At 37.3% G+C, this 26,649-nt stretch overlaps 1 protein-coding gene across 5 annotated transcripts in view; it reads right to left on the bottom strand.

The window, feature by feature from the left end:
* The window catches only part of LOC131040988 (protein RRP6-like 3), a 337,570-nt gene that overhangs the window by 298,630 nt on the left and 12,291 nt on the right, over positions 1-26,649 (bottom strand). For 4 of the 5 annotated variants that reach the window (XM_057973966.2, XM_057973963.2, XM_057973965.2 and 1 more), the window contains exons 2-3: positions 5,232-5,473; positions 5,032-5,130 (exon numbers count right to left, since the gene is read on the bottom strand). In XM_057973966.2, the coding sequence (XP_057829949.2) occupies positions 5,032-5,130; positions 5,232-5,473 (341 nt within the window). The remainder of the gene's footprint in view (positions 1-5,031; positions 5,131-5,231; positions 5,474-26,649) is intronic. The other variant, XM_057973967.2, reaches the window with a different exon arrangement.

The following is a 26,649-nucleotide window of genomic DNA, read 5'->3' as shown; positions in this document are numbered from 1 at the left end:
TAGGCTGAAATATGGCTGCCCCTTTTCTTTCTCGTAACTCCCATAATTTTCTAGGATTTGGTCTAAAACCTGTTGAGCGTCTCTCATTTTTCTTGAAAAGGCACGCATTGTATAACTCCATTTGAAATGACAGATTTTCTGAATCTGTTAAAAGCACAATAAAGGTTCTACATTTGCTATTCCTTGATCTTGGTATTCTTGCAAACAATGCATTTTTTCATTTTCTGAATCAAATATGCAGCACTCCATTATTCACACTTGCATTCATATGTCATGAATTTTGCAAAAATCTGTAAAATGCAATATAGATTTCATGTTGTTCATATTGCCTATCTTTTGATGAGCTGGGCTCAACCCTTGTGGGAGCCACATTTCACTCCACTCATTCCAATTTAAGTTATGGCTGCACCTGTAGCTGCATATGAAACAAACAGATTAGAAATAAAATATTTTAAGATGCATGATCATTTCCTTCTCTCTTTTCGCTTGTCAGGAGTGACTTTTAGCTTGCCTGATACATGTAAAAGACAGTTTATACATTAGTGGGTGGATATGTATATAGGATTAGAGACTATTTATTGCTTAGAGCTCAGCTCTAACCATTGCAATTCCTTCGGATGCAGGATATGAAGATTGAAAGCTGCAGAAGACACAAGACAAGCAAACTGGAGCTGAAAATTTCACAGACGAGAGACCCAAACCAGCCTTCAGGCAATAACCAGTCTCCCTTCCTATATATGTATCTTATATTTCTTTCCAACCCATTCTTGTGTATATTACATTTTATGCATATGAGACAAGCTAAATCTCACGGCTTGTGTGAGATAGATTTTAACTTTGAATCAATAAAGACTTCTTTTCAGCAATTTTGTGTAATCTTTTCAATATTGTCTACATTTGTATAAATGCAACAGTCCATTACTGAAAATAAAAGCTTCTTGATTCTTATGTTTATACACCTGAATGCAATGTGGAAAAAACTAAAATTAAATGCACCTCACATTTTTCTCTTTTAAAACTAATGGTGATAAGCTCAACTTGATTTGGGCTGTAAGCAAAAGAAAAGGGTAACACCTATAAATTGACATAAAAGGAGAAAGGAAACATGTTAGCCATTCAATATATTTGTGATACATTTAATCTCAATCTACCACCCAAGTTACCAATACGTTAATATCCAGCCATAAAAATCTGTGCATACAAACTGTACAGCAAAAGTAGGTGATGCCAGATTTATGTGATTAGTGTCTCACTTCTACTTGGTAACTACGGTGTTAGTGATATTCACACTATCAACTGAATTTCTCATTGACTAATCACTCTCCAATGTAAGGGTTTGAGATATATATTCTAATTATTAAAGTCAAGTATAGCTAAATAATACAACCATTATACGTTTTTCTGAGAAATTTATCTCACCAATTGTCTTGACTATTGATTTAGACATAACTTGTAAAGCAATACATATCTGTATCCCTCTCATGAACAATATGTAATAATAGAGTAAAACCATCATTTGGGTTTTCCTAAAAATCAATTCCGCAGTCATCAGTGGTACTTAACTCTTTGTACCAAAATCTCTTCTATTATCTAGACAACACTATTCCACTAGCTGCTTATCACTCATCGTTAAACATCACTAAAATCATATTCAAAAATTGTATAGAGCATGGCTAAACATAGTCATCAGTCATGATATCAAGTATGAATAATTACGTTAGGGTATGATTACCATACCAACAATGAGATTTAGTGAACTAATCCCTAAAGGTCTCAATTCTATGAGGCATAGTCAGCATGATCATCTCACAATTAAGTTCATAGATTTGTGTCATGCTACTAATTCTCATCTTAATGTATAAGAAACTCATCCCTTGCTTTGTCTTGAACAGATACCCATAGGAATAGCCAACACTCTTCTTAAGATCACAATTGATGAGAGGAAACTTGTCTGAAGATTAAAAATCTCCAAGAGTTAGTTTGGGGATCCTCACATGAAAAGATTTAGCAGAAATTGAAATTGCTTGAGGACAAGCAATCTTGAGTGGGGTGGATTGTAATGCCCCCACTTTGAAATAGAATTTAATGGTAAATAATAATAATAATAGTAATAAAATTATAATGCAAAAGAATAAAAATTAAAATCTAAAAGAATATAATTAAATATAAATAAAATTTAATTAAGTTAATGAATGGTTCAAAAACATGGAATGAAAAGTTGTGACTCCCTCAAATATGAAATATAAAAGGGAGAAGAGAACCTCATTTGAGAGGGAGATAATTGGAGAATCAGAAGTGGAGATCTGATTTAAATAAGAAGTGCAGATCTGATGATGAAATGTTGTGTCCCTTTCAAAGGGTAGATGTAATGAAGGGTTGCACTCTTTCAAAGGGCGCTAATGGTGGAAAGGGTGTGTCTCTAGCCAAAGGGCATACATGATGAAGAGGTGTGACTTTTCCTTCACATTGAGAAATATAAAGGAAAGGAACCAAAGCATCCAGGAAGATCACCATCAATCAAATCGGATCAGAACTGTTATTAAGTTACAGCTAGTAACATCCTTGTTCTTGGTGGTATGCATGGGGATGTGCTTAATATGTATGCTTAATATGTGACGCCTGATAGTGTTCTTATGCAGAATTTAATAGTAATATTAATATAGACTGCAATATGTATGACAGTCATAGTTAATATATATATATAATGTTTCACCAGACAAATAATAAATCAGAAAGAACTCTTAAGTTAATACAGTAAGAAGTAATCAGAAGGAATATAGAAGAATGCAGAGACTATTGCCAACAAGGTATCGGATTCAGAAGAATTGTCTTCTGCTCTACCACAGACAGGTAAGGGATTACGTCCTTGGTTCAGCCAAGAACACAACTACTTCGTTAAGTCACTGTATTAATTATTACTTTAGGAACAACATTAAAATATTTAAAGAAACAGGAAATGTTCATGTATGTAATTATACTAAAATGTCACAGTTCTGAAATTATATATTACTGTTTGAATATGACTGAGAATATGTACTGTATAACTTCATTTAGGATTACTGCTATTTATCCAAAAAGTAGTTTAGAGTAACTGTTATTAATTTCATCTTGGTGAGAGCATTGGGGAGGGTATCCAGTGATGACGAGGGGCTTTCATTTGGTAATAAGACCCATGAAGTCACCATCTCCATGTGAGTCTTACCAAGTTGGAAAGAATCTAAGTGTTTAAAGGTATAAAGTCTGGTAGGATAGCAAACAGGGCCACCAAGTCTAGCAAGGGGGTTAGAAGCAAACATCCCTTGGTCTTGGTAGACAATGGACCCTAGTTTTTCTTTCAGAAATCTTATACTTGCCCACTATCTGTATGTTAGAATAAAATATCTTATGCTGATCAGAAACAAATGTGTTTGTAGGTTTTGTGTGCGTCCTTGTGATTGCAGGTTCTCACAAATCAGGTCGTCTACTTTCAGGCATAAGGTATGATCTGAATCTCACCCTGAGTTCCCTACATTATAGATTATATGTAGAATAATTAATGGACTGTTATGGCAATAATGGGTTCAGAATTCACCTGTGTTAAAATTTAAACAGAATCGTCTCATAAATTAAAATGAATTGTTTGATACTACAATCATATTGAATTAGACTATTAGTGTTAAACAGACTCTCTACTGGTAGGGGTCATTACATTGAAATTGCGAGTCACAAAGACACTACCAAGAGACCTAAAGCAAACAATCAAGTGAGTGAAAATGAGGGGGTCCCCATCTGCAATGGGGTGATGTGTGAAAAGGTCACAACAGGCCTAGAGTTGAAGGGAGACAAAGAGTGAATAGAGAATGAAAGAATATAGGAAGTTGTTGATTACTGAAATTTGACTTAAGTCTGAAAAATTTTAAATCTTCTAAAACCTAGAATCTGCATCATAACTCCTAGAGATTTGAAACCACTCTCAAACATCTTGCCAATATATACATGAAATATAACTTGAAGTCAAGGATGCCATTTTCACAAATTTTCCACCATTTTTGCTTAGGGTTCAAATTTCCAAGTTGGGGCTATGGGAGACTCCTAGGAGTCACCGAGACATCTGGGAGACATCTGGATGTCTCCGACGTCTCCATAGGTCCCAGTGGCAATGGTGGGACACCCTATCCCCGTCTCCCCATCTCAGAAATGCGGGGATTTGGGGGGGAAACGCATCCCCGTCGTTCACTAAGTAAATATACTAATCAAGTTAGAAATATGATGATTAATTAAATTATTTATTCAAGTTGCTATAAATATGGATAATAATGCACACTTGATAGGGAGAAAACAGCAATGAATGATGTGTCAGATGAGTCCCCATGTACGGATTCATAAAAAAATCTGTAGAGTTAGCCTCACTTATAGGCATAGGAGCCCTCATTAAATGGGCTGCTTTTGATATCATGCTTAACTCACATGGGTTGTCGTTTCTGATCTGGCTTCCAGATACCAAAGCTGATCCATATTCCGCCTGATTCCCATTTTTAAGTGGTCAAGCCGGAATTACCACAGATTAAGGTGATCTTATATTTCTGATTTCTTAGCTGAATAATTCAACTTTCTTCAATGACTTTGAATGCAGATATGGCTACTTCTATGGTTAGTGTAGTGGATCTGTTAAATTGACCCATAACAAAAAACAATCAAATTAAACTTCAATTTTAGATGTGATCAAATACTATATTGTCAACGTTGAAGCCAAATACCATAAGTGGAAGAACACAGTGTACAGGTAAATGGCCAACAAAGGACCATAGGAAAACAAAACAGTACAACTACCAATAATATAGAGCAAATACAAGATCCTGAATTGAAATTTCTTTATAGATTAAAACAAATATGATAATATCCAAAACTACAAGCATAAATACAAATTGCAGTCTTTCAATAGTGAAAAAAATGCCTAATACAAAAGTGAAGCTAACCCATAATGTAAACACTGATTACCAATAGCTTCAATGGTTATATATATAACATAAAAGGCAACAAGCATATAATCACCTTACAGATCTGAGGATTAGCAAAGACTGATTGTAGTAAATGAATATCGTCATGTAGTGCAATAGCATCCACGAGATAGTCTGCCTTCTGGGTTGATATCTGTGAAGTGTACAGATTTTTGAAGAAATAAGAAATTATAATTCCCAAATTGAATACAATTATACAGCAGAAAAGAACTACTAAAATAGAAAGATAAAAACCTGAATTAGAGCAGTAAAACCAAGAAATGATCGCAAACTGTGTTGTTCTGTATCTACTGCAAAGACATGCTCACATGATAATAGCTGGGAAAGAACTTCTAACTCGGATCTTTCTTGGATCCATGTATAAGGTCCATCCATGCTTAACAGATCACTCATTGAATTGAATTGCAAAGGATGTGGAGGATGATCCAACAAATAGCGAATTCTGTCCTCATACGGATGAGAAATTTTTGCAGTATCTGGTCACATTTCCAAAGCCCATATATGTAATGTAAAGGTTGTCACTAATTGGAATAACTTAAGTTTGAAACTACAAGAAATCTGAAATCTCATCCTATCCTAAAGCTAGCTCGTAAAAGGTGCATAATACAATTTCATAACCATTTGTAACAACAAAGAAAATAAACAAATTCAGTAATAATGTGCGAAATAAGACTTTCGTAACCTTGACTCTACTCAACATAAAGAAAAAATATTACTAAGGTAGACAATCAAGATGACAAAATGAAGCATTAAGAACATAGGAGTAAGTAGTGTACATGCTAACATATACACGATTTGGATATGCAATAGTAAAGAACATTGTTTAAAGGAAAAATAATCCTTAAGTCATGGAAAAGGAAAGAATGCTCAAATTTAATGAGGAAGTATAACTTTGGTTCCTAGTATCATTGCCAAATGTTATTTTCTTACAGGTGATGCTTTTGGTGGTGGAGAAGCCTTGAAGGTAGAGATCATTGGATTGAAAAGAATGTTGGGAAAAATAGTGTCTCAAACTTGCATTTACATGAGGTTACTATTTATAGTAAGTTTTCGTTTCAGCACGAAATGGTGCAAAATTCTTCCCGAAGCTTCTGGTTGGCTAGATAAGCATTCCGGTAAAGTTACGTCGCAAGATCACAGCTAGTTTTGAAGATATTAAAGTTTCTATTTTGGAGGGGTGTAATGAAAGGTTTAAATTTAATTTTGAGAACTTTAAAGGCCTTGAAATGCCCTAAAAAGTGGACATAAGGGGCATAGCAGCTTACAAGGCAATAGAGCACTTCGCAAGCTTTTCGACACTTCAAACGGTTCGTCAATAGGACACACGGTTCTCAAGTTATGGCCTCCAGAAGTTTGTACTTTTGAAATAGGAAATATAAAATGTATTGCACACATAAATGAAATGTAAAAGGGAGGACATGTGTCGATGTGTGTTTTAACACATCATAGGGCATCTAGAAGGGAGATAAGGTCGGCTCTACTTTATTGGGTGGTTTCAGCCCATGGTTTTGTAATACCATTTGACGGTTTCTTGTATTGTATCTCCTATATATGAGATGCGTGAGATAGAGGTTGTGTGTAAGAGTCTTATAGCGATTGAGTTACCTCTGAGTCTTTGATTAGTGGTACTCCTACGAAGAGCTTGCTCTGCAAGTATATTGTAATATGTTATTGATTGTTGAATAATATATTGAACTACTTTTGGAGTGTGAGGTTTTTCTCCCAAAAGGGTTTTCTCCAAATAAATCACTGTGTTGTGTTGTGGTATGCATAATATTTTGATTACTTTTGTTAAGTTTTTGTAACTGCTATAACGATCTGTAAAAGTTTTTGCATTACCCTCCTCTCAAGATTAGTGTAGGAAGTTGTTCCGCTACTTAACTTCCTTACAAAGAAGCTGAATAATTCTTAGCTAGCCATGAGAAACTTCCTAAGTAAAACAAAGCTAAGTGGGACCTTCAAGAAGAAGAAAATAATGAAGCACCAAACTTGAATCAAGGATACAATGAAGAAGGAAGCAAAGAAGTTGTATTCCCATTCCAAAAACCTTACAATTGCAAGTAAAAGGAATTAACCACATGGAGACTGTAATTGTCTTTACAAATCCAAGTAGCAAGTACAAATTCATTGATGTGAATCTATCAAATTGGATATGGTTGGAAGCCTTGAAGGTAGAGATCATTGAATTGAAAAGAAGATGAATAATTATTAGCTAAACATGAGAAACTTCCTAAGTAAAATGAACCTATGTGGGTGTTAATTCTATGAGGATCCGATTAATACTGAGAGGGGGGGTGAATCAATATTAACACCGATTTGAAACTTTAAACCCAAATCAAACATACAACAAATCCAACTTCATTTACCACATATGCCAACTCATAAAACAGTACCGGTAATCACTGATAAATCTCTAATAAACTGCTATAACCGGTGTATTCAAAAATAATGAATAAACTAAAGATAATCAATAACATCACATGAAAATCATTCCACACATGAACACCATATTTTTGACGTGGAAACCCAAATAGGGAAAAACTACGGTGGGAGTTAGTACCCACAAAGATTTGTACTCTTTTGAAGTACGCCCTATTAGGAGCTTACAATACACCCTGTTAGGAGCAGACCCTGTTAGGAGTCACCCGATTAAGGGATTTGGATGTGCAGCCCGGTTAGGAGCTTAATGACCTATTAGGATCAACCTCATGAGAGGATTTACCACTCTTTTTGAGAGCTACCTTGTTAGAGGATTTACAAGATTAAGGCCTGTCAGGACCTACCCGGTTAAGGGATTTAATCTGCTGCAACTATTAGGAAACAAAGATGAAAAAGTGATTTGTTACTTGCACTTCTCAGCTTGCTAAATCAGATCCAGTTATGCTCCACTATCTGCAACACTCAGGCAGATCTCACTCTTCTCTGGTACGGCTTCACACTCTTCTCTAAGATCACCAAAACATCAACTATACCGACATAAATAACTTTTACAACTAAGTCGGCATTAAAACCCTAAGACTTACTGTTGTGCGAATCGCACACCCATCCCCATCTTAGACAGGGACCCCCCGGCTTGTGCCTTTCTGTCTTTGCGGAAGAGGAAGGGGATATGAAGGGTCAAGTTGGTGAGTGATGGAGTCTGGAATGTCATCTTGATCTCCAAATGCCCTGAAATTTGGCTAAGTCTGGAATGTCCAAATGCCCTGAAATCTGGCTAAGTCTGGAATGTCCTGATCCTGAAATTTGACTAACTCTGAAAAACTGAGGAATCCTCCAAAAACTAGAATTTGCAATATAACTCTTGGAGGTCCGAAACCACTCTCAAACATCCTAAAAGTATATATGGAATATAACTTAAAGTATAAGTGGCATTTCCTTAAATGTTATATTCCATAAAATGATCCTTCGGTGAGATCTTTACAAACACGCCCAAGTGCCCAAGCTCGCACTTCTTGAGGAAAAAGCTTAAAATGCCCAATTTTGGACCCTGGGGCGAAAACTGGAAAATGTTTAAAAGTTGCCAAAAGCCCCCAGAGGTCCGAATTTCACTTAAGTCCTCCAATTTCGGACCCTGGGGCTAAAATGTGAAAAGGTTCAAAAGTTGCCAAAAGCCCCCAAAGGTCCGAAATTCACTTTAGACCTCCAAATTCAAACCCTGGGGCCGAAATTTCAAGATATGACAAATTTGCAAAAGGTGTTAAGAGGTCCTAAGTTTTTTTTAAAAACTTGCAAAGAGTGGCTTTAGGTCCAAAGTTTTTAAGTTCGCAATTCACTTAAAACCTCAATTTCGGACCCTGGAGCCGAAATCGAAAAAGCGATAAAGTTGCAAGAAAGTTCAAACACTCAGAAATTTGCAAAAAGGTGGTTTAGGTCCGAAAATGATAGAGTTCGCCAAAAACGCTTAATGCTCCGAAAATATCTCCAGTTCGCAAAACCCCAAGCACTTTGAAATTCGCCAGAAGGTTAAAAATCGCGAAGTTCCAAACATGCTAAGAGGTCCGAAGTTTGTTATAAATTTGCAAGAGCGATGAATGATCCGAAAATACTTCCGAAAATCGCAAAGAAGCATTAAAAATCGCAAAAAGAGGCGTCTATATGGTCCAAAGTTCGCCCTTAGGAGTAGAAAACGCAGTTTAAAGTTTGTGGAACTTCTCAATGCTCCGAAATTCGCCATAAACTTCAAAAAACTGCAACGCGAAGAAGCAATACAAGAAATTCGAAGTTGGAAGATAAAACGCAGTTCAAATTCCAAAGTACCCTACTTCTCCGAAAATAGCAACGCACAGGCCCAAATATAGGGAATTTGAAATTGATAAACCCCCCCCATTCTCCGAAATTCACCAGAAAAGTATGAGTGTTAGGATTTTAAAATTTGCAGGAGCTCTTCAAACCTCCCGAGTCGCGCTATAAGAAGTTTTCAAAACGTCGTAAACCCATTCAAAACGCCCAAGACTCCAAAGGTAAAATCACGCAGAAGTAAATCGCCCAAACACTATCAAGACCAAGGATCAGATTTCACATTCGAAGAGAAAGGAGAAGCATTTTTCAAGATACATCTCACAAAGAGCTTCTCAAGCCAGACGTCGTAATTAAATTTAATGTTTGTTAAATTAAATTATTTAATTTTTCAAATTGATTTAATGAAATAAAATTGGTTGATTGATCACAGGACGTCATTGGAGAACCAGGAGAAAGACCTGAAACGCAAATCGAAGAAGGATCGCAATCAAGGCCAGGCGCTAAAGACTGGAAAAGAAAAGATGCAGGAGCGCGAGAGAAACCAAACATTGGGAACCGTGCCGCTGAACAAAGATGAAGTCCACCATCGAGACCAAAGACCAAAGAACACTCTGAATGCTGCAAAATCTATGCATTCTCAAGAAAGTGCACAGCTGGATTTAAGTCCAGAAATTCAGTTTTAAAACTGAAACTGCTTTATTGAAAACTGCCTATGGGTCCCGCGCAAGATATTTTTGTGGATAACTATTCCCAACCACCAAGGAGATTGGATAGACTTAAATTAAAGCCAAATAGTGGCAGGTAGTTGAGATAGTTGCTGGTTGGATAACTGAGAATTAATTCGGCATGGGTTAAAGCTGCCAGCTTCTGGAAGGCAGATCAGGACACTTGGATGCAGTCCATCCTAGCCTCTGATTCAAAATTGTAATATCTATAAAAGGCAAAGGCCTTTCTTTTGTAAAGGGTTAGATAGTTAGATAGTTAGAGATTGTTGGATAGTTAGACTCTGTTGAGAGAGTTAGATTTTAGAGTTAGAATAAGTTAGATTTTAAGTAGTAGCATAGAGATGTTGCAGAAATTGTTGTAATAGGCAGCTAAAATCAATATATAGACATTGAATTGGTGTTTATTGTCTTGTTTTCATCCTGTTTGCATGGTTTCTCTCAGCATTTTAGATAGATCTTTCTATTTTGGGTGTGCAGGTATTTGATAGATTCAAGCTCATACCATTGAGGATATATTGATTGTGTATCCTTTTGTATGGTTAACCTGAGCCTTTAATTGTGCTTAGTTCAATTGCAGGTGTCCGTCTGAGCTGCGCCAGAATTGGGTGCTTAGTCGTGCGTCTCCAGTCTGAAAATCTTCCAAGTCCCTTTGAAGATTGCACCATTCCTGCAAGGTTGTGAGCTATTCTGGCCAAGCAGGAATTGGTTATGTTGAATCCGTCTACCCGCATACCCATGTTGTTAGTTTTAGATCTCCTAACCCTTTCCTTTTGCTCTTTATTGCCTAATTCAAGAATCACAGCAAACCAGTTTGTTGCAAATCGTAAGTCCCCTTGTGTTTCCAGCAAAAACACATCAAACCACTGAGTAGTCCCACAGTCAAGACCTGACAATCAAAACCTTGAGGTTGTCCCCTTTGATCATATATAAAAAATAGCATTAGGGACTTCCTTATCTCAAGAGAGGATAGGATACTCAGCTGGTTATTCTATTCTATGTTGGCCGTATGGAGTTTGCAGCAATGCGATTTCAGACACGTCAACACTTACTACATAGATCATCACAGATCTTTACAGCTCATTACAGATCCACCTATGGATCATTACAATCAATTAAAAATCAATATCAGTCGTTGATTAATCATAAGTCGTCACAGCAAGTCGATCTGGTACAAAGTCAAATTCTTAGCTCACTCCGCTAAGCACTTTGCACATTCCCAAGAAATTCGCTCTCCAAACGCGGCAAAACATCTTTCAAACACTTCATGCGGTTTGTGTCACGTTATCATCAACATGTAGACTTGATGTCGATCACCGTCATACCAATAATCATTACCAGTTTGATGATTTCTTCACCGGTTCTAAAACCCTTCTTAAACCCTGGCAAAACTTCATCAGAAATTAAGAACATGCCTTTCGATAGTCATCATAAGATGCGGTTCTGGTCAGATACTCATTACCATGATAAAAGCGTACATTCCAAACTGAAAATCACCAATCATCACCAACCATCTGCTTCAAGTAAAACATCTCTGCATATACTAGTTAAAGTCCTATTTCACAGTCTTTTTGTATATTGTCGGTAAACCTTGTTTCCAGTAGACTAAATCACTTAGATGACAAACCAAACATCAGATAACATCATTAATCATCACTGGCCATCAATGACAACACAAATAACTACTCAAGTCATCTAATCACAAAATCTCAATCTCTTCATCACAAATAGTCTTCTATCCTCTACCGGTTCAGTCAACAGACTTCAACTGCATCACCTCATCTGCATTAGTTATGCCAATCATGCCAACAGTGGCACCTTCAAGAAGAAGAAAAATAAGGAAGCACCAAACTTGAATCAAGGATACTATTGATGTGTTTTTTATGACATCATGCAACACTGAATAAAATACTAAGTATTCTATCCTCTTTTGAACAAAGACCTCTCAGATGCTAAACAATGTGATCAAATGAGTCGAATCCAAGGTTCCGATAGTCAGGTCTTAACCTTATACATGGATAGACTCAGTGATTGTGATGTGATTTGTTGGAATCACAAGGGGAACTTACATTGAACCTGAACATTTGAACACTACTGGAACGTGGAATTTTACTTGATTTGAAAAAAAATAAAAAAAGAGATGAAGGGTTTAGAGAGATCTAATCTACTAAGATCAATGACAATAATGGATCATGCTTGGATGGACACATCCCTTCAACCAAGCTTTGCTTCACCATACATCCAACAGCTACACAAAACTGATGCAATCTTCCCACGGGAAACGAAAGGTTTTCATATCACAAACCATTCACCCAAATACCCAATACACTGGCGCAACTTAGATAAACTTGTCCGCAATTGAACTTAGCACATTTTAATAATCAGGCTAACTATGCACTGCAATTGAAAATCATCCAACCACAAATAGTATGAACAAGGAATTATCAACATTCACACATTACTCCTTCATAATCAATGAACTTCATCTAACATAAGGATTCAACAAGAAATCATGCAATATGTAAGAAGAAACAACACATTCCACCATATCTTCAACGAAAAAGATGTTTGTTTACAAGTTTGGCAACAATTTATGCCTTCTCCTCCTACTCTACTTCTAATTGCTAACCGCTTGCTACCTGTTGCTCTCTACTAACTATTAACCTACTATTAACCATTAACCTTTACAAATGAGGAGAGCAAGCCTTTTATAGCGCTTTCAATACAATTGAATGGCCAGGATCAAGTCCACATCAATGGCAAGATTGATACAGAAAAACCCTAATTAGAGTTTGTTACACCCATTACATAACATTTAATGCTTGACCAATGATAAAATTACAATAAACAGGACATATGTCCTTCCTGGAATGTTTGACCAATGAATGATGAGGTTAGGTACATCAAACTTTGTGCCCACATGTGGTAGTTATCCTCCTTGATGGATGAGTCAAGTACATTGAATCTGGACGTCCTGATTTGGAATGATGTGATTGGGTTGAAGATGACTGGGGCCATCTCAGCTTGCTCATCTTGTAGATCATCACAAGAGTTTGCGGTTGAGGCATATCTCTTGATACTCAACATTTCCAAGCGCCTACAATGATGATGAGAGGGAATGAGATGATGTTGGGAGATATTCCCAAATTGCATCATCCTCTTTGACCTGATCGCCTTCACTTGAAGCCTCCATCTCAGATTACTCTCTTGCTATACTAGCAATGACTCTTGGATTTCTGGAGGAAATTCAAGATACTTGTATAATTCCTTCCTTTAGCACCTTCAACCTCATGCTTGCTCTTTGTTGTCTTCTTCATCTTTCATTCAATGGCACCCTTGAAGATGTTGATCATTGCATATGCATTGCTTGAGGTCATGATGCCTCTCTCTTACAAGGTTACAAATGTTCCTCATCTTTGGAATTCTTCTCATTGCTGGATCATTTCACCCTCCCTCATGCCTTGAACATGCTGATATCCTCCTCCTTCTTGTGTAATCTTGTGAAATCTTTTCCTTTGAGCAGCTTCCCTGTATCCTTCTAACTGCTGGTGAAGCCTTCCACCCTCGCTTCCATAACCTGAAAAGAAAATACATTTTGATCAAGATACAGAAGAGAACAATGTCATTCTTTGACTCTGGAAATTAATTCCCTTTGTTTGAGTTCTGATTTTCACATTTCAAGGTCTGATTTACTGATATTTGAAGTCTGATTGCTCATGTTCTCAGTCTGAGACTCCATCCTTTGTAGGTCTGATTTTTGGATTCCACCAAGTGGTGGACAAAATGCTGAATTTCACTATCTACCTAGGTCGTGGATTTGGGAGGCCACTGGAAATGTGCTAAGGAAAGCCGGGATTTTCATGGCCAAGTGGAAATAGTCCAAGAGCTGGCCAGAGATTTTGGGAGTTACTGACAGTGCAACATGGCTGGGCTTTTGAGCCCATACTGGAAATGTCATAGAGCTAGCCGGGGATTTTGGGAGGCACTGACAGTGAAAATCATGGCCGGGGTTTTAGACATCAACTAGAAGTAATGACTTCCCTTCTTAATCACCTTCATCTCTTTATTGGCTTTAGTCTGACCAAATGTTCAAATCACATTTTTCTTTCCTCATGAAAGCGACCTTTATCTTCCTTAAGGTGGTAAGACGGTAATATTCTTTATAGCATCTTAGGCTGGACTTTTTATGTCAAGCAGAAATAGTCTGAGGCAGGCTGGGCTTTTTCATAGCAACTGGAAGTGACTCCAAGACAAGCCGGGGATATTGGTAACAAATGGAAATCATGCCAAGCAGGCCGAGCTTTTAGGGGGTCACTGGAAGTGGTGACTTCCATGCAACATCAACATCACTTATTCAATGAATTGTTCAAGGCATCCCCATTCTTACTAGGTAGACTTTACCAGCCTTAATCAACATTATCTTTCAAAAACATTAAGTGTTTAACTTCCACCAAGTGTGGATCTCAGCAAATGGAAGGGCATGTACATCTAAGCCGAGCTTTTCATAGACAACTAGAAGTGGTGCAAGGGTGGCGAACTTTTCGGGTGCCACTAGAAGTCATCAAGATAGGCCGGGGTTTTGGACCTCAAGTTTAAGTGTAGTAAGGTGTAAAGGAAGTCTCCAAGGAGGGCCATGGATTTCAAGGTGAGGTGGAAGTGGAAGGTTGAGTTCTCCAAATTATTGATCTCATCACTCACTTCACCTCTTATCAAACTTGCTGCCTTCAAGCACTTAGCTGATCAATTCACTTTACCTCCAATATGATGTTCTCTTCATTCATCAACTTGATCTAAACAAGTTTAGCATGTCAAGGAAAATTCCCTCCTAGGCCGTGCTTTTGAGGGTGTGAAGGAAGGTTGCCTCTTAGGCCACAGTTTTTAACTTGTCAAGGAAGGATCATTTCTTGATTCAATTTCATCAACTCCAAGTTGCCAGTTGCATCAATCAACGCCATCCCTCTTCACTTAGCCATTTGCTTGGTAAGGTGATTTTGCCCTCTGGTGAAGACTTCACCCTTGAATTTCCTTCTGGAAATCCAAGTATAACAACTGATACTCTAATTGCATCCCTTCATTCATCACTCACCTATCATATATCATTATCTGTTGAGATACAAATTTGCTTGAGGATTATTCGATCACCCCGAGCATCCATCATGGAATTCATGCGAAGCATCACTCAATGACTTCCTTAACTCTCACCTATCACTTAAGCTCCTAGAGCTGAGAAGACTCCACACCAGTCCAGAGGGAGACCTAACTGCTGCTAGACTGCCTGACTTTATCACTTCCTGACAATCAAAGGCACTGCATCTTTCACTAGCAAAAGGTTAATAACTAAAGAGACCACTACCAAGCTAGGCAACTAAACTAAGACAACTACTCTAGAAAGCAAAAAGTGGGGGTCCCCATTTGCAATGGGGCAATGTGTGAAAACGTCACAACAGATACCATGAAGAAGGAAGCAAAGAAGTTGTACTCTCATTCAGAAAACCTCATAATTGCAGGTAAAAGTAAGTAATCACAAGGAGACTGTAATTGTCTTTACAAATACAAGTAGCAAGTACAGCTTCATTGATGTGGATTTATCATATTAAATATAGGTCCAAGTCCAACCATCCATGCAAAGAATGTCAAAATAACGTAAGGTAAGAAAACCCATGTATTTTAAGACTTAGAATTCACCATAGAGAAGTATATTTTGAATTCTGAGTTGAATACCATCTATATGAATGGTTTGTGTAAAATCCCTCGCTATATTTTTGTTGTGTTCTATACTATTAACTGTTTGATAAAATAATCATTTATTTGGTGTTGATGTATCCCACTTTACACTGTTTCTTGTCTAATGATAAATATTTGTCACGGGTATAAAATAATGTGCCAGTCACAAGCAACAGGATGTCTGATATTATAGAATTCAGCAATACAGTTCACAGTTCACTGTCAACAAAATAAAGTTTTCTTATAATGCTACTACAGGGTTAAGACATAACTTCTAACCTCTTTCAAAGAGCTAGCAGAGGTATTATGAGAGCTGTTCTGCACTTCACAGTTTGTCAACCAGATATACTAGGCTCCACATAGCATGCTACAACTGAAGGTTATCTTTTGATACCAATGTTTATTCATTAGCACAGACCTTCATATAACGTTCAGGAATTACAAATTTAAAAAATTTCTGACCTTTTCCACAAGTCTGGAAATAACTTGGGGATTCAACAAACTCCTAATCCAATCAGTATGGAACAGCAAACTGTATGTGCAACACACGCAGGTGAAAATAAGTTGCCTTGGTCCTGATGAACACTGTAGAAGCATTGCAGGTCTGTTAATTTTCATTTAGTTCTTTTTCATTTCCTGCAAACTGGCTTAAGACTGCATTTAAATGATTATCCCTTCCAAACACTTGAAAACCCAAAACTGAAATCACCCTTAGAATTTTCCTACACCGAAATCTTCATGAGCTTGCTGTGCTTTCCCAGCACAGACTCAGAATACAGAATATATCTGGTTATTGCATGATGAAGAAACTAAACAGGGGAGAATACAAATTAAAACCCTTTGATATAGCCTTCAACACTCTTCATACATCCTTTCCATGCCTCTCATGGCCTCCACAATGTTTCATGCGACTCCCAAATGCAAATAACAACCTCTAAACTGCCCTATGCAATCTCCAGAGGGCTTCATCTGATCCCAAATCCTCTTTGTGTGACCCACTGGTGGCATCGCGATGTTTGGCAAAGTATTCCTGACCCCTTTTAACCTCTGAAGGCTCCATTTTGGCATTTATTCCAGTCACGACAATGAGTTCCCAAAAACTGGCACCCTATGGAAGCCGACAATAAGCTATCAAACTATAAACTCATCAACATTAATTTTTGAAATGGCCACAACCTTCTCTGAGCACTTTCACTCCATTTGGAAAACATATAGCACGAAGCACTTCACTCCATACGTTTTCAAGGGAGTGGGTTTATGGTTCTCGACAATGCTGTACTTTGGGGTTGCTTATAAACCATCTGGAAAACATATAGCACAAAGACCGAGTAGTGGTAGCAGGGTTCATATGAAATATTATTCATACAACCCACAACAAGGGATTTTTGTTTAGTGGAGCAATGGGACCGGATTCATTGTTTCAGCCAAAGACTTCATCACAAACAAACAGGCAAGACAACGTTTGTCTGAGCATCAGACCCAGAGTGGTTTTGTTGAGTATCAGCTCAGTCAATAGCAGGTCCTAGTTTTGCGGGTTTAACAAGGTGGAGACAGTCTGTCATTGAAGCTTTGTGGGGCTCTCATTGGTGGGTCCAGTTGCTGTGGGCTCTTTTCAGGTAGCTTTCAGGTGCCTCCAATAGATAGACAAGTATTTAGCAGTGCTCTTATTTTGCTTTCTAAATAGTGTTTTCTCTTCCTTCTAGCAATGGAAAACCAATCAGCAACACTCATGCAAAATGGGCAAGAGCTCTCTGTTCCTATTGAAACAAACCACCTAGGGCAAGTAAAGATTGCCTTTCAATCAAAATGGGTAAGTGAATATGGGTTAATGCCAAACAGTATTGTGGTATCCAAAGTGTAGGTCTGCCCTTTTAAAGTGGGAACAAGCAAGAATAAAGCATCCTCAAAGAGCAAAAACTTTTGCCCCAGTCACAAGTGTAACTCCAACAAGTTCCCTATGCAAGCAGGTGGCTGCAATAGGTCTAAAGACAGTAAAGACTTTGAAGATTCTACCATCTACAGTCCCACTTCCACACCTCTCACCTGGTGTTTTGATTTATATGTGCAAGAATTGATTAATGCTAAGCACAGGTTAGAGATTTTGGAAATCACAGAGCAACAAAGAAACCATACAATCCACGTTTTAACAGCAGAAAATCATTCATTAGTGGATGGTAATAAAGTTTTTTAAGGAGCAGGCAGCATTGTTACAAGAAGCTCTTAGAGTAGGGAAACTGGATTGGGAAGATATGAAGGCTGCTTAGCAAGCCATGTAAACATCAGTAACAAAAAATAAAGATGTGTTTAATTCTAAAGCATCTGAGGTTGTAGGGAAATCGTCCCCAAGAAAACCTTCATGTAGTGAAACAAAACAAAGTTGAAAAAGGAAGTTTCTCGAAAGTTTCCGATACGTGGGCCCAAATTAGAGGCAATTTTGTCGATAGGTAGGCAGAAGCGAACACATAGGTTAATAGTTTGCAAGATAGAGAGCTCAAAGAAAGGCAAGGGAGAGCAGCAAATGTAATCATTAAAGGTGTGAAAGAGTTTAGCCAAGATGTGTTAAATTTAGATCAGGTTTATAATAGACAGGCATTTTAAATTTTAGTTTTGATCACAATAGAATATGAATAGACTCCAGTCTGATTTATATATATTTGATCTACTGCTGAGTATGAAGAACTATCTGAAACAATCTACTTGTATGCTGTTATATTGATCTGCAGATGATATGCTAAATCTACCGTATGCTGAGTGATTCCAATTCATCACATTCAATCTGATATTGTTTCTGCTGTCTGTATATAGTCACGAACTATATATATATGTGTACAGACTGCAGTATTTGACTTCCCACGATCTATATGTATATATTCACGTATACAGTATATTATCGACTTGTTGATGTCTCATTCTAGTTACCTTCCAAAGGAGATATATCATTACTTATATATGAAACTCAGAGTCTTCCTAAGAGGTCGTGACTCTTTACTAAGAGACCGATGGCTATTGAAGACAAACCAATTCACAAATGTAATCGGGATAATAACCAAACTGATACAGATATAATCGGTTATGTATAATTAATAACAAACAATCATAAACGATATTAACCAATACACTAATAGATGGAATCGGTTATGTAAAACCATTCATAACAAAATGTGATGCAATACGATAATGGATATACACGTTATAGCAATTATACCATATGATCAATCAGTAATCGCAGGTAGTCTATATGATCTGAACATGATAACACAAACAGGAACGAGTAAGTTGATTACACACAAATGTCTAAGGCCGATAGGCCAATTAGACATTTGGATTAGCTAGGTTGGTCAAAGGAATCCGACCATAGCTATAATATCTTCAACAAGATGAATGCACTCTCGATCTTGAAACTGAATTTCCTAAGTGACATGGTGCTTTAGCAAGGTCAAATCTGCCAAGCATGGAGGGTGGGTAAGCTATGTGGTGAGAGAGATAGACCCATAAAAGTCATCATGCCAAGCATTCGTGACAAGCAAAGTCTTTTAAGCAAGAAGCAGCTCTTGAGGGGTTCTTGGCACTTGCTTCTTCCTAGATGAAGGTCTAACTGATAAGAAGCAAGAGGAGAGAAGGGAGGAGATGGCAAAGGTTAGAGCAGCAAGAGATGAGGGCAAAAGGGCATGGTAGTACAAGGGCAAAGTCATTATTGCCTTTTTGGATCCTCATACTAAATCAGACCAGCAAACTGATAGCAAAGAAATGACAGCAAATTCTTTAGTAGGGAGCAAAGCAACAAGATCAACATGGTCAAACAAAAAGATTCAAATTTGAATCTTGTGTGCCAAAACAAATAGCAACCAAACCCTACCCAAGCTTCCTTAAGTGTAGTTTGTTGCCATTGTAGAGGTTACCCTTGGAGGCAAGATCCTAGGTTAGGGCCTATTGCATAAGGTAGAGACATTATTTGTCTCATAGAGACTCATGAGCATGATGCTTGCAAAACGCCTTTGTTTAAAGGATACTCGAAGATGGCGGTGTGGGCCAAGGCAGCGGGGAATGGCAAAGGACACGAGGGTATGATGGTTTTAGTGAGAAAGAAGGTCGGTCATATCATTCAGCTTGAAAGAGAAGATTCAAATAAACAATTTCTATGGTTCAAAATCACAGAAAATGATAGTCTCATTCCAAATGTTGAATGCTATTTTGCTCTACAAGTCTCAAAAACTTACAAAAATCATGGGCTAGACCATAATGAACCTTTTGCAGCCTTAGAAAAACACATTGCAGCATATGCTCAGCAAGGTGAAGTCCTCCTGGTGGGCGATTTCAACGCTAGAACTGTAAAAGAACAAGCTAGCATACTATGTTGTAAAGAAGATTGCAAAATTATTTGGCTCACTAAAGTAAGCAAGCATTAATGGACATGTTGGTGTCCAAATCAATAGGTCATTAAGTCCTATAGATTAGCCAGGTCTTATGTTGGGACTTAATGCTAGATATGGCCAACAAATGAGAATCAACCCTAAGAATGATTGACTTCTCCTACACTTCCGGTTCTGCTAGACCAAGGAGGGTAAACCTTACAAAATCAAAGGAATCAACACATATTATTGCAGATATTATACATTAAGCAAATATTTCCCAATGAAAATATGCCAAGGAAATTTGATCTCAACCTTGAACTGGCTCTATTCTTGGTCTATTGAACAATTAAACAGCATTTGGGAGTAAATTCTAAGTTTCTAACCTAACCCTACTCCTACAACAAGGAATAAAAGAGATTTTCATTTGAATGATTTCTGAAAATGCATCAAACCGGTGCCTATCTTGCAATATGGAGTCAAATATGAGAAACCATGAAAGAACTCCTTCGACAATTAACAACTAAACAGTAAGTTTTCTGTGTTGATGCCTTATATCAACAAACCCTTTTATGCAACCATAGGATTCTACTTACTGATCCAAATTATTTAGCCAAAACCACAATTATTTGATCAAAGCATCTTAACTTCTCCTTGAAAAGAGCAAAGAACAAATAATACAATCACATAGAAATGTAATCACAAATTCCAACATCCTCGATAGTTAATTCATATAGTTCTGATTACATAATCTGGAGACAATTCTATGATATTGTCAAAATAACTCAAAATATGATTGACACTTGCTTCTGAAAAACACTCACAGCCTGCACATCCTCATCCAGAAATTGATTTCAGCATTTTTCTATTTTACCCTTCCTGATATAGAGTTCAAAACCCTTTACAATGAAAAGAAGAAAAGAATAAATAGAAAGGAAGAAGCTCTCAAGATGAATCTATAATTGACATTTGGCATCTTCTTTATTTAATTTGCAACTGAAATCGTCTTTGTCCTTTCCCCTTCTGGCTTGGCCCTTTGTCCTCAACCTGCACTCTTAATTACTGCATGCAACTGAATTTTGTTTTATTCCGCATTATGCCCTCACTTGAAAATCGAAAAAGGCCCCTTAGTCACTAAAATACTTCAACCCGTGAAAATCTTTTCCACTTAATGAAAAATTAGTCTGCAACTATATTTAACCTTCCATAGGTGAAAATGATATCTTGGGTAAAAACCCATTTGGAAAACAAAATAACAATCCTTCTGAGTGAAAATTATTCTGTAGTGAAATTCATTCACCCTTTTTGATCTTTACTCATGACTGAGGTTTTTTGTCTTTTCCACTTGCTTGCATTCTTTGTGAAAGCATTTTCACCCCTAAGTGAAAATGCTTTACATTGCAGCTACGTTTTATTCCTTTAGCTAAAAAATCACGTGAAATGCATTCCACATTTGGTGGAAATATTTACTTCTTGTAGCTACATATTATTTTCATTACTGAATATGATACCCCTTTTACCTTTGAAACCAATCATTTCACATTTTTTTAAAATCTCTGCAAGCAATCCATACTTTGCCCTCTTCTTTTACCTTTGTCCCAATATTTTTACTGAAATATTTAACCTGGGTAAAAACAAACATTTTACGAATATACTTTTCCCACGGTTGATAAAATTTTAACTCCGACAATTCTACGAATATACTTTCCCTTGGTTGATAAAATTTTAACTCCCACAATTCTACAAATACTTTTCCCTTGGTTGATAAAATTTTAACTCCCACAATTCTATGAATATACTTTTCCCTTGGTTGATAAAAGTTTAACTCCCACAATTCTACAAATATACTTTTCCCTCGGTTAATAAAATTTTAACTCCCACAATTCTATGAATATACTTTTCCCTTGGTTGGTAAAATTTTAACTCCCACAATTCTATGAATATACTTTTCCTTTGGTTGATAAAATTTTAAATCCCACAATTCTACGAATATACTTTTCCCTTGGTTGATAAACTTTTAACTCCCACATTCTTGCTAAAATATTTTCATTTAGTGAAAATAAACATTTTATGGCTGCACTTGGCTCCTTTGAACATAAAAAACACTTTACTCATTAGTGAAGTATTTTTACTGCTACAATTCGCCCATATTTATGAGAACAATGAACTTTGAGGTCAAATTAATTTTTGACAATTAAAATGAAAAATAGTTATTCTAAGTCACAAGGTTCGAATTCGACAGCCATGAAATTCGGATGAAATTCGACAAGGGAAAAACTTGAAAAAAATTCGGATAAAATTCGCCTTCTATAATTTTGTTTATTTTTAAATATATGTATACTTCTAATAAATTATCGGAATAGCAACCCTCGTTGGAGAAAATCTGAGACCCAGCAGTTGCAGACACCCATGACCCAATAGATACAAAGCATATACAAAGAATACCCACGACCAGCTGAGTTGTGTTTAGAGGCAGATAGCAATGCTTTATAGAGGAAATTCGATTAAATTCGATTTTTTTTATAGAAGTTTGAAATTCGATTAAATTCGAACCTCATCCATGAAAACCCCCATATCCTGTGACTTAGGTTATTCCCATATGCCCTACATATCTTAATCATTTGAAATTTGATCATCCTTCTACAATGCTTGGCATTCATTATTTTGACTTGTGAAATGCCCATTTACACTGCAAAGCATAGGTTGATCTTCATATTCTGCTCCTGCCCACAACTCATCTTTATAATGAAATCCTTAGCCTAAATCTGAATCCCCAATATCAAAATTGCAACAAATCACCTGTGCCAAATCATACTAATATCAACACCAACAGTGAGAGCTTCTATAAATTTCATGGTACCAGATCCTCAGAAATGAGAATTCCTAGCTCTAGCCGTGCCAAACAAATTTTGCCGTTCCTCAACACCCATCACTTAATCCTATGATATGAGATTTTCTTATTATTACTTGTACCCATGTACTGATTTTTTTATTTCTGTTGATAATGCAACATGAGCAAATCCATGCATTTCAACATCGATTGGTCCAATGTATATTGCAATAGTCAAAACTTTATTCATTTGTGCTGAAGAATATAACAATAAGCGCAAACCTCTTCATGTGACACATTACCAACCGTGTCTTCTGAACAACACAATATTCATTCCCGTTGTGTTCGCTGTTTGGGCACCATTCTTTGTAGCTGCAATATTTAGTCTCGTGCATTAAAAATTGACTTAATCAATGCATATTACCCTCACACGATGCTCTGTTGATCAACTTCCTATCTTTACACAATTGTTCTTATGCCCCATATGATGGATAGAAATGGAGGACTGGCTCTTACCAATTTCATCATATTCTCATGGCTGAAGTATCACATCTTGCCTGCAAGGAGAAACAAAGAACAAACACATAATGCATACCCTAAAAACATTTTTTCACAGAGCAAATTTGGGCACTTTCTTTTTCATCATTGGGCATGAATGAGTCATTGGAGCACTAAAATAGTCCCACCGATCCACCGATGGAATCATTGCTTTTTATTTGGCTGGAAACACAACCATCGCTGGAACCTATTAAGTGTTTGAACAATCCAATGATGAAGAAATTAAATCTGTCATAAAGCCTCTTGTTCCTTCCACCATGACACAATTGTTTGCAACACAAAACCTAAAGATTTTATATCGCTGGGAGCCTCCAAACAGCTCCAACTATCCAACAACCAGGCCAAAGAAGCTTTTATTTAGCTTGAGACTTTCACGTACACAAAAAGAATTTAAAAATATAAAAGTTTTAATCTATCAAACCACCTTTGTGTTGCCCTAAATTGTCCTTTTAAAACATCTAAAATGTTTTATATCTCTGCAAAACAAACTATAGGAAAGTTATGAACATTTAATTTCTCCTACGGCTACTTCGGGGTAATTTCAGCGCAGGCTAACCGCGTGTCCTAGAGCCACAAAAACTGGTGAGCGATTATGCTAAATAAAACATAGGTTTTGTGCCGGATTTTGAGCAACTCGCAAAATTGAAGTACTTCCTTTGTAAACGGGGCCTGTCAGCTACATTGCTCAACAAAGTAAACATTAAAATAACATACCATATGGACTCGAATGGCTATGAAAATGCTACCAAACGCATTTGAGGCCAAAATATCAGGTGGGTTGCCCTCGAATTTTGCAGGTTTAAAACTTTTTCCGAACTCATTTTTGGGTCAGGTAACAATCAAAAAACAATTAAATATCATACCAGCACTCACCCGGAGCCCCAAGACTGAATAGGAGTATTCACATATCACAAAAAATACTTTACCAAAGGGATTTTAATGAAGTGGCCCAGGTCGCAAAATTTTAATGCTCAAAGTAGGTCACTTAAGCATTTTAAGAAAGTGAACATGTCAAAACTCATCTAAACCTTGCTAACCATGTACCTTAAGAAAATTTTGAATCTCGTCCAAGAAAGCCACCATTGGATGGATAGGTTGATTGAGGTTCGGTGAGTACATGTGCCAAGGGGATTTGCCTGAATCCACCTCCTCTACAAGATATTAATTATCAAAGATGGCCCCTCTAAACTAAATCTGAAAGTGCAGACAACCAGCCTCTACAAAACCTGTTTGCTTTTGACTTTGAAAAAATACCAAACTAAACCATGTGGTTCTACAATTGTGCAAGGGAGTATATGAACATTGGGAGAACTACAAGAAACAACCCACTTCTCTTGACAATCACCCGGCTTCAAAATATTAACTCTAAAAAAGTAGGCTCTCTGACAAATTTGAAACAATGCAGTCAGCAGATCTCAACAAAATCCATTTGCTTTTAGTCTGGCAACAATATCAAACAAGACGTTGAGGCTTTGAAAATGAACATAGGAGCACATTATCATGAGGACAATCACGAGAAACAATCAAATTTTCCTGAAAATCATCGAGTTCTGAAATATTAGTCTCTGAAGTGGGCCACTTAGGCAGATACAACAAAGTGCAAACAGCAAACCTTTTCTAACCCCTTCAACTTGGTATTTTGAAAACACATTTAATCTGATTTTGGGGATCTGAAAATGAGCACTGACACTCACACATATCCCATGAGTACGACCACCAAGCCATTTCTCATGACAGTTATTTAGCTTCAAGTTATTAGCCCTCAAAGTAGGCCTCTTGGGAAAATTTAGCAGGGGTGTCTCTGAGTGCTGCAATCAACTTTTTTCAACATGGGCAATTCAAATTTTGTAAAAATTTGAAGGTGCTAACAGGACAACAATCTCAAAAGACAACAAAGGCTAAAATCATTTTGGGGATGAGTTGCTTACCTTTTGTGGTGCTTTTGATCTAATCATTTGCAATAGTCTGGTTAGATGGGCCAAATTAAGTAATTTCACTTGCAATACTTGCAAAGGGGCTAGCGTTGTGGATTATGCAATTTACTTTCATAGCTTGTGTGGGAAAATGGAGGAAGTCTTGATTGGGGAGAAGCATTGGGATTTAAAATCAGACCATAGACCGATTTATTTTAGTTTTTCTTGGACAGAAAAGCAGCAGCATGGAACAAATTCTCAATGTATTCGGCAATCACCTTCAAAGGGCAGAATTCTTTTGACTCAAAAAAACCATAATATCTTTAAGATTACACTTGAGAAGCTTTTTAAGAAGGAAAAAATTTCGTTCCATGGCTGTTAGTAGCCTAAGTGGTTCAGGTGGTAGCATAGGGAACATCAATATACAATGTACAATACCAAAGCATAACAATTCATTAACATGGAACCAATAACGCACAACACAGTATACCCGAATAGATTTGTGTAACACAGGTGTATATCATATTCCTCTCCAATCCCATGTCCTCACAATGTGCTACAAGTTTACAATATAAAGAGTTCGCGGTTGGTTAGGCCACCAACCGTCCGGCAACTAACTACCCGCAGAAACAACTTAATACTATTATTTTCTATTAAAGCATTAAAAAGCCTTATTTACTAATTAACTGGCTTACATCATCCCCCCCCAAAACTTGTTCGTCTTCTAGACGAACACTACAGCAATTGAACAAGAAATATCTACTTAGAGGGACAAGAGGACATCCCTATTCCCGTAGTGGTCCGTTCTCGGAGTATCTTCAGGTCCCTCTCAACAAGAAGTTGCTTCTCTCGAGTGGCTTTCAGAAGCCTGAGTGCATCCATTCGGTCCTTCTCAGAGGCAGCCAACTTTCGTTTCGTTTCACGTCGCGTGGTTCTCTCTTGAACCATTTCTTGCTCCATAGCCTGGATCGTTTCTTTCAGCTCACTCTCTCGCTGAAGGGCTAAGGTATGGACTCCTTCCATTCTGTTTGCTTCCCATGTCATCCTTTGGAGCTGTAAGAATGTAGCACGGAAGGTCTGTTCTATGGAAGTGAGAGCTCTCATTACTTTCTGATTACCTCCTGTATGCTCACTAAGGATCCGTGGTATTCCCCATTCTGCTATTATCTCTGGAATTTCCATGTCGGGCCAACCTTGGTTCCTAATTTTCTCTGAGAACTCCCTCTCGCAGCCTTCTGTCATAAACGCCAGTAGTGCTTCTGTTGCTCTTACTATAGCAGGCATATCAGACCCTCGAGACTGGTCTATCATCCTCTT

This window comes from Cryptomeria japonica, chromosome 4, assembly GCF_030272615.1.
Source record: "Cryptomeria japonica chromosome 4, Sugi_1.0, whole genome shotgun sequence".
In the NCBI taxonomy this organism is placed as follows: domain Eukaryota; kingdom Viridiplantae; phylum Streptophyta; class Pinopsida; order Cupressales; family Cupressaceae; genus Cryptomeria; species Cryptomeria japonica.
The sequence above is the reverse complement of the archived record's forward strand: the minus strand, read 5'-3'. Positions and strand labels throughout refer to the sequence as shown.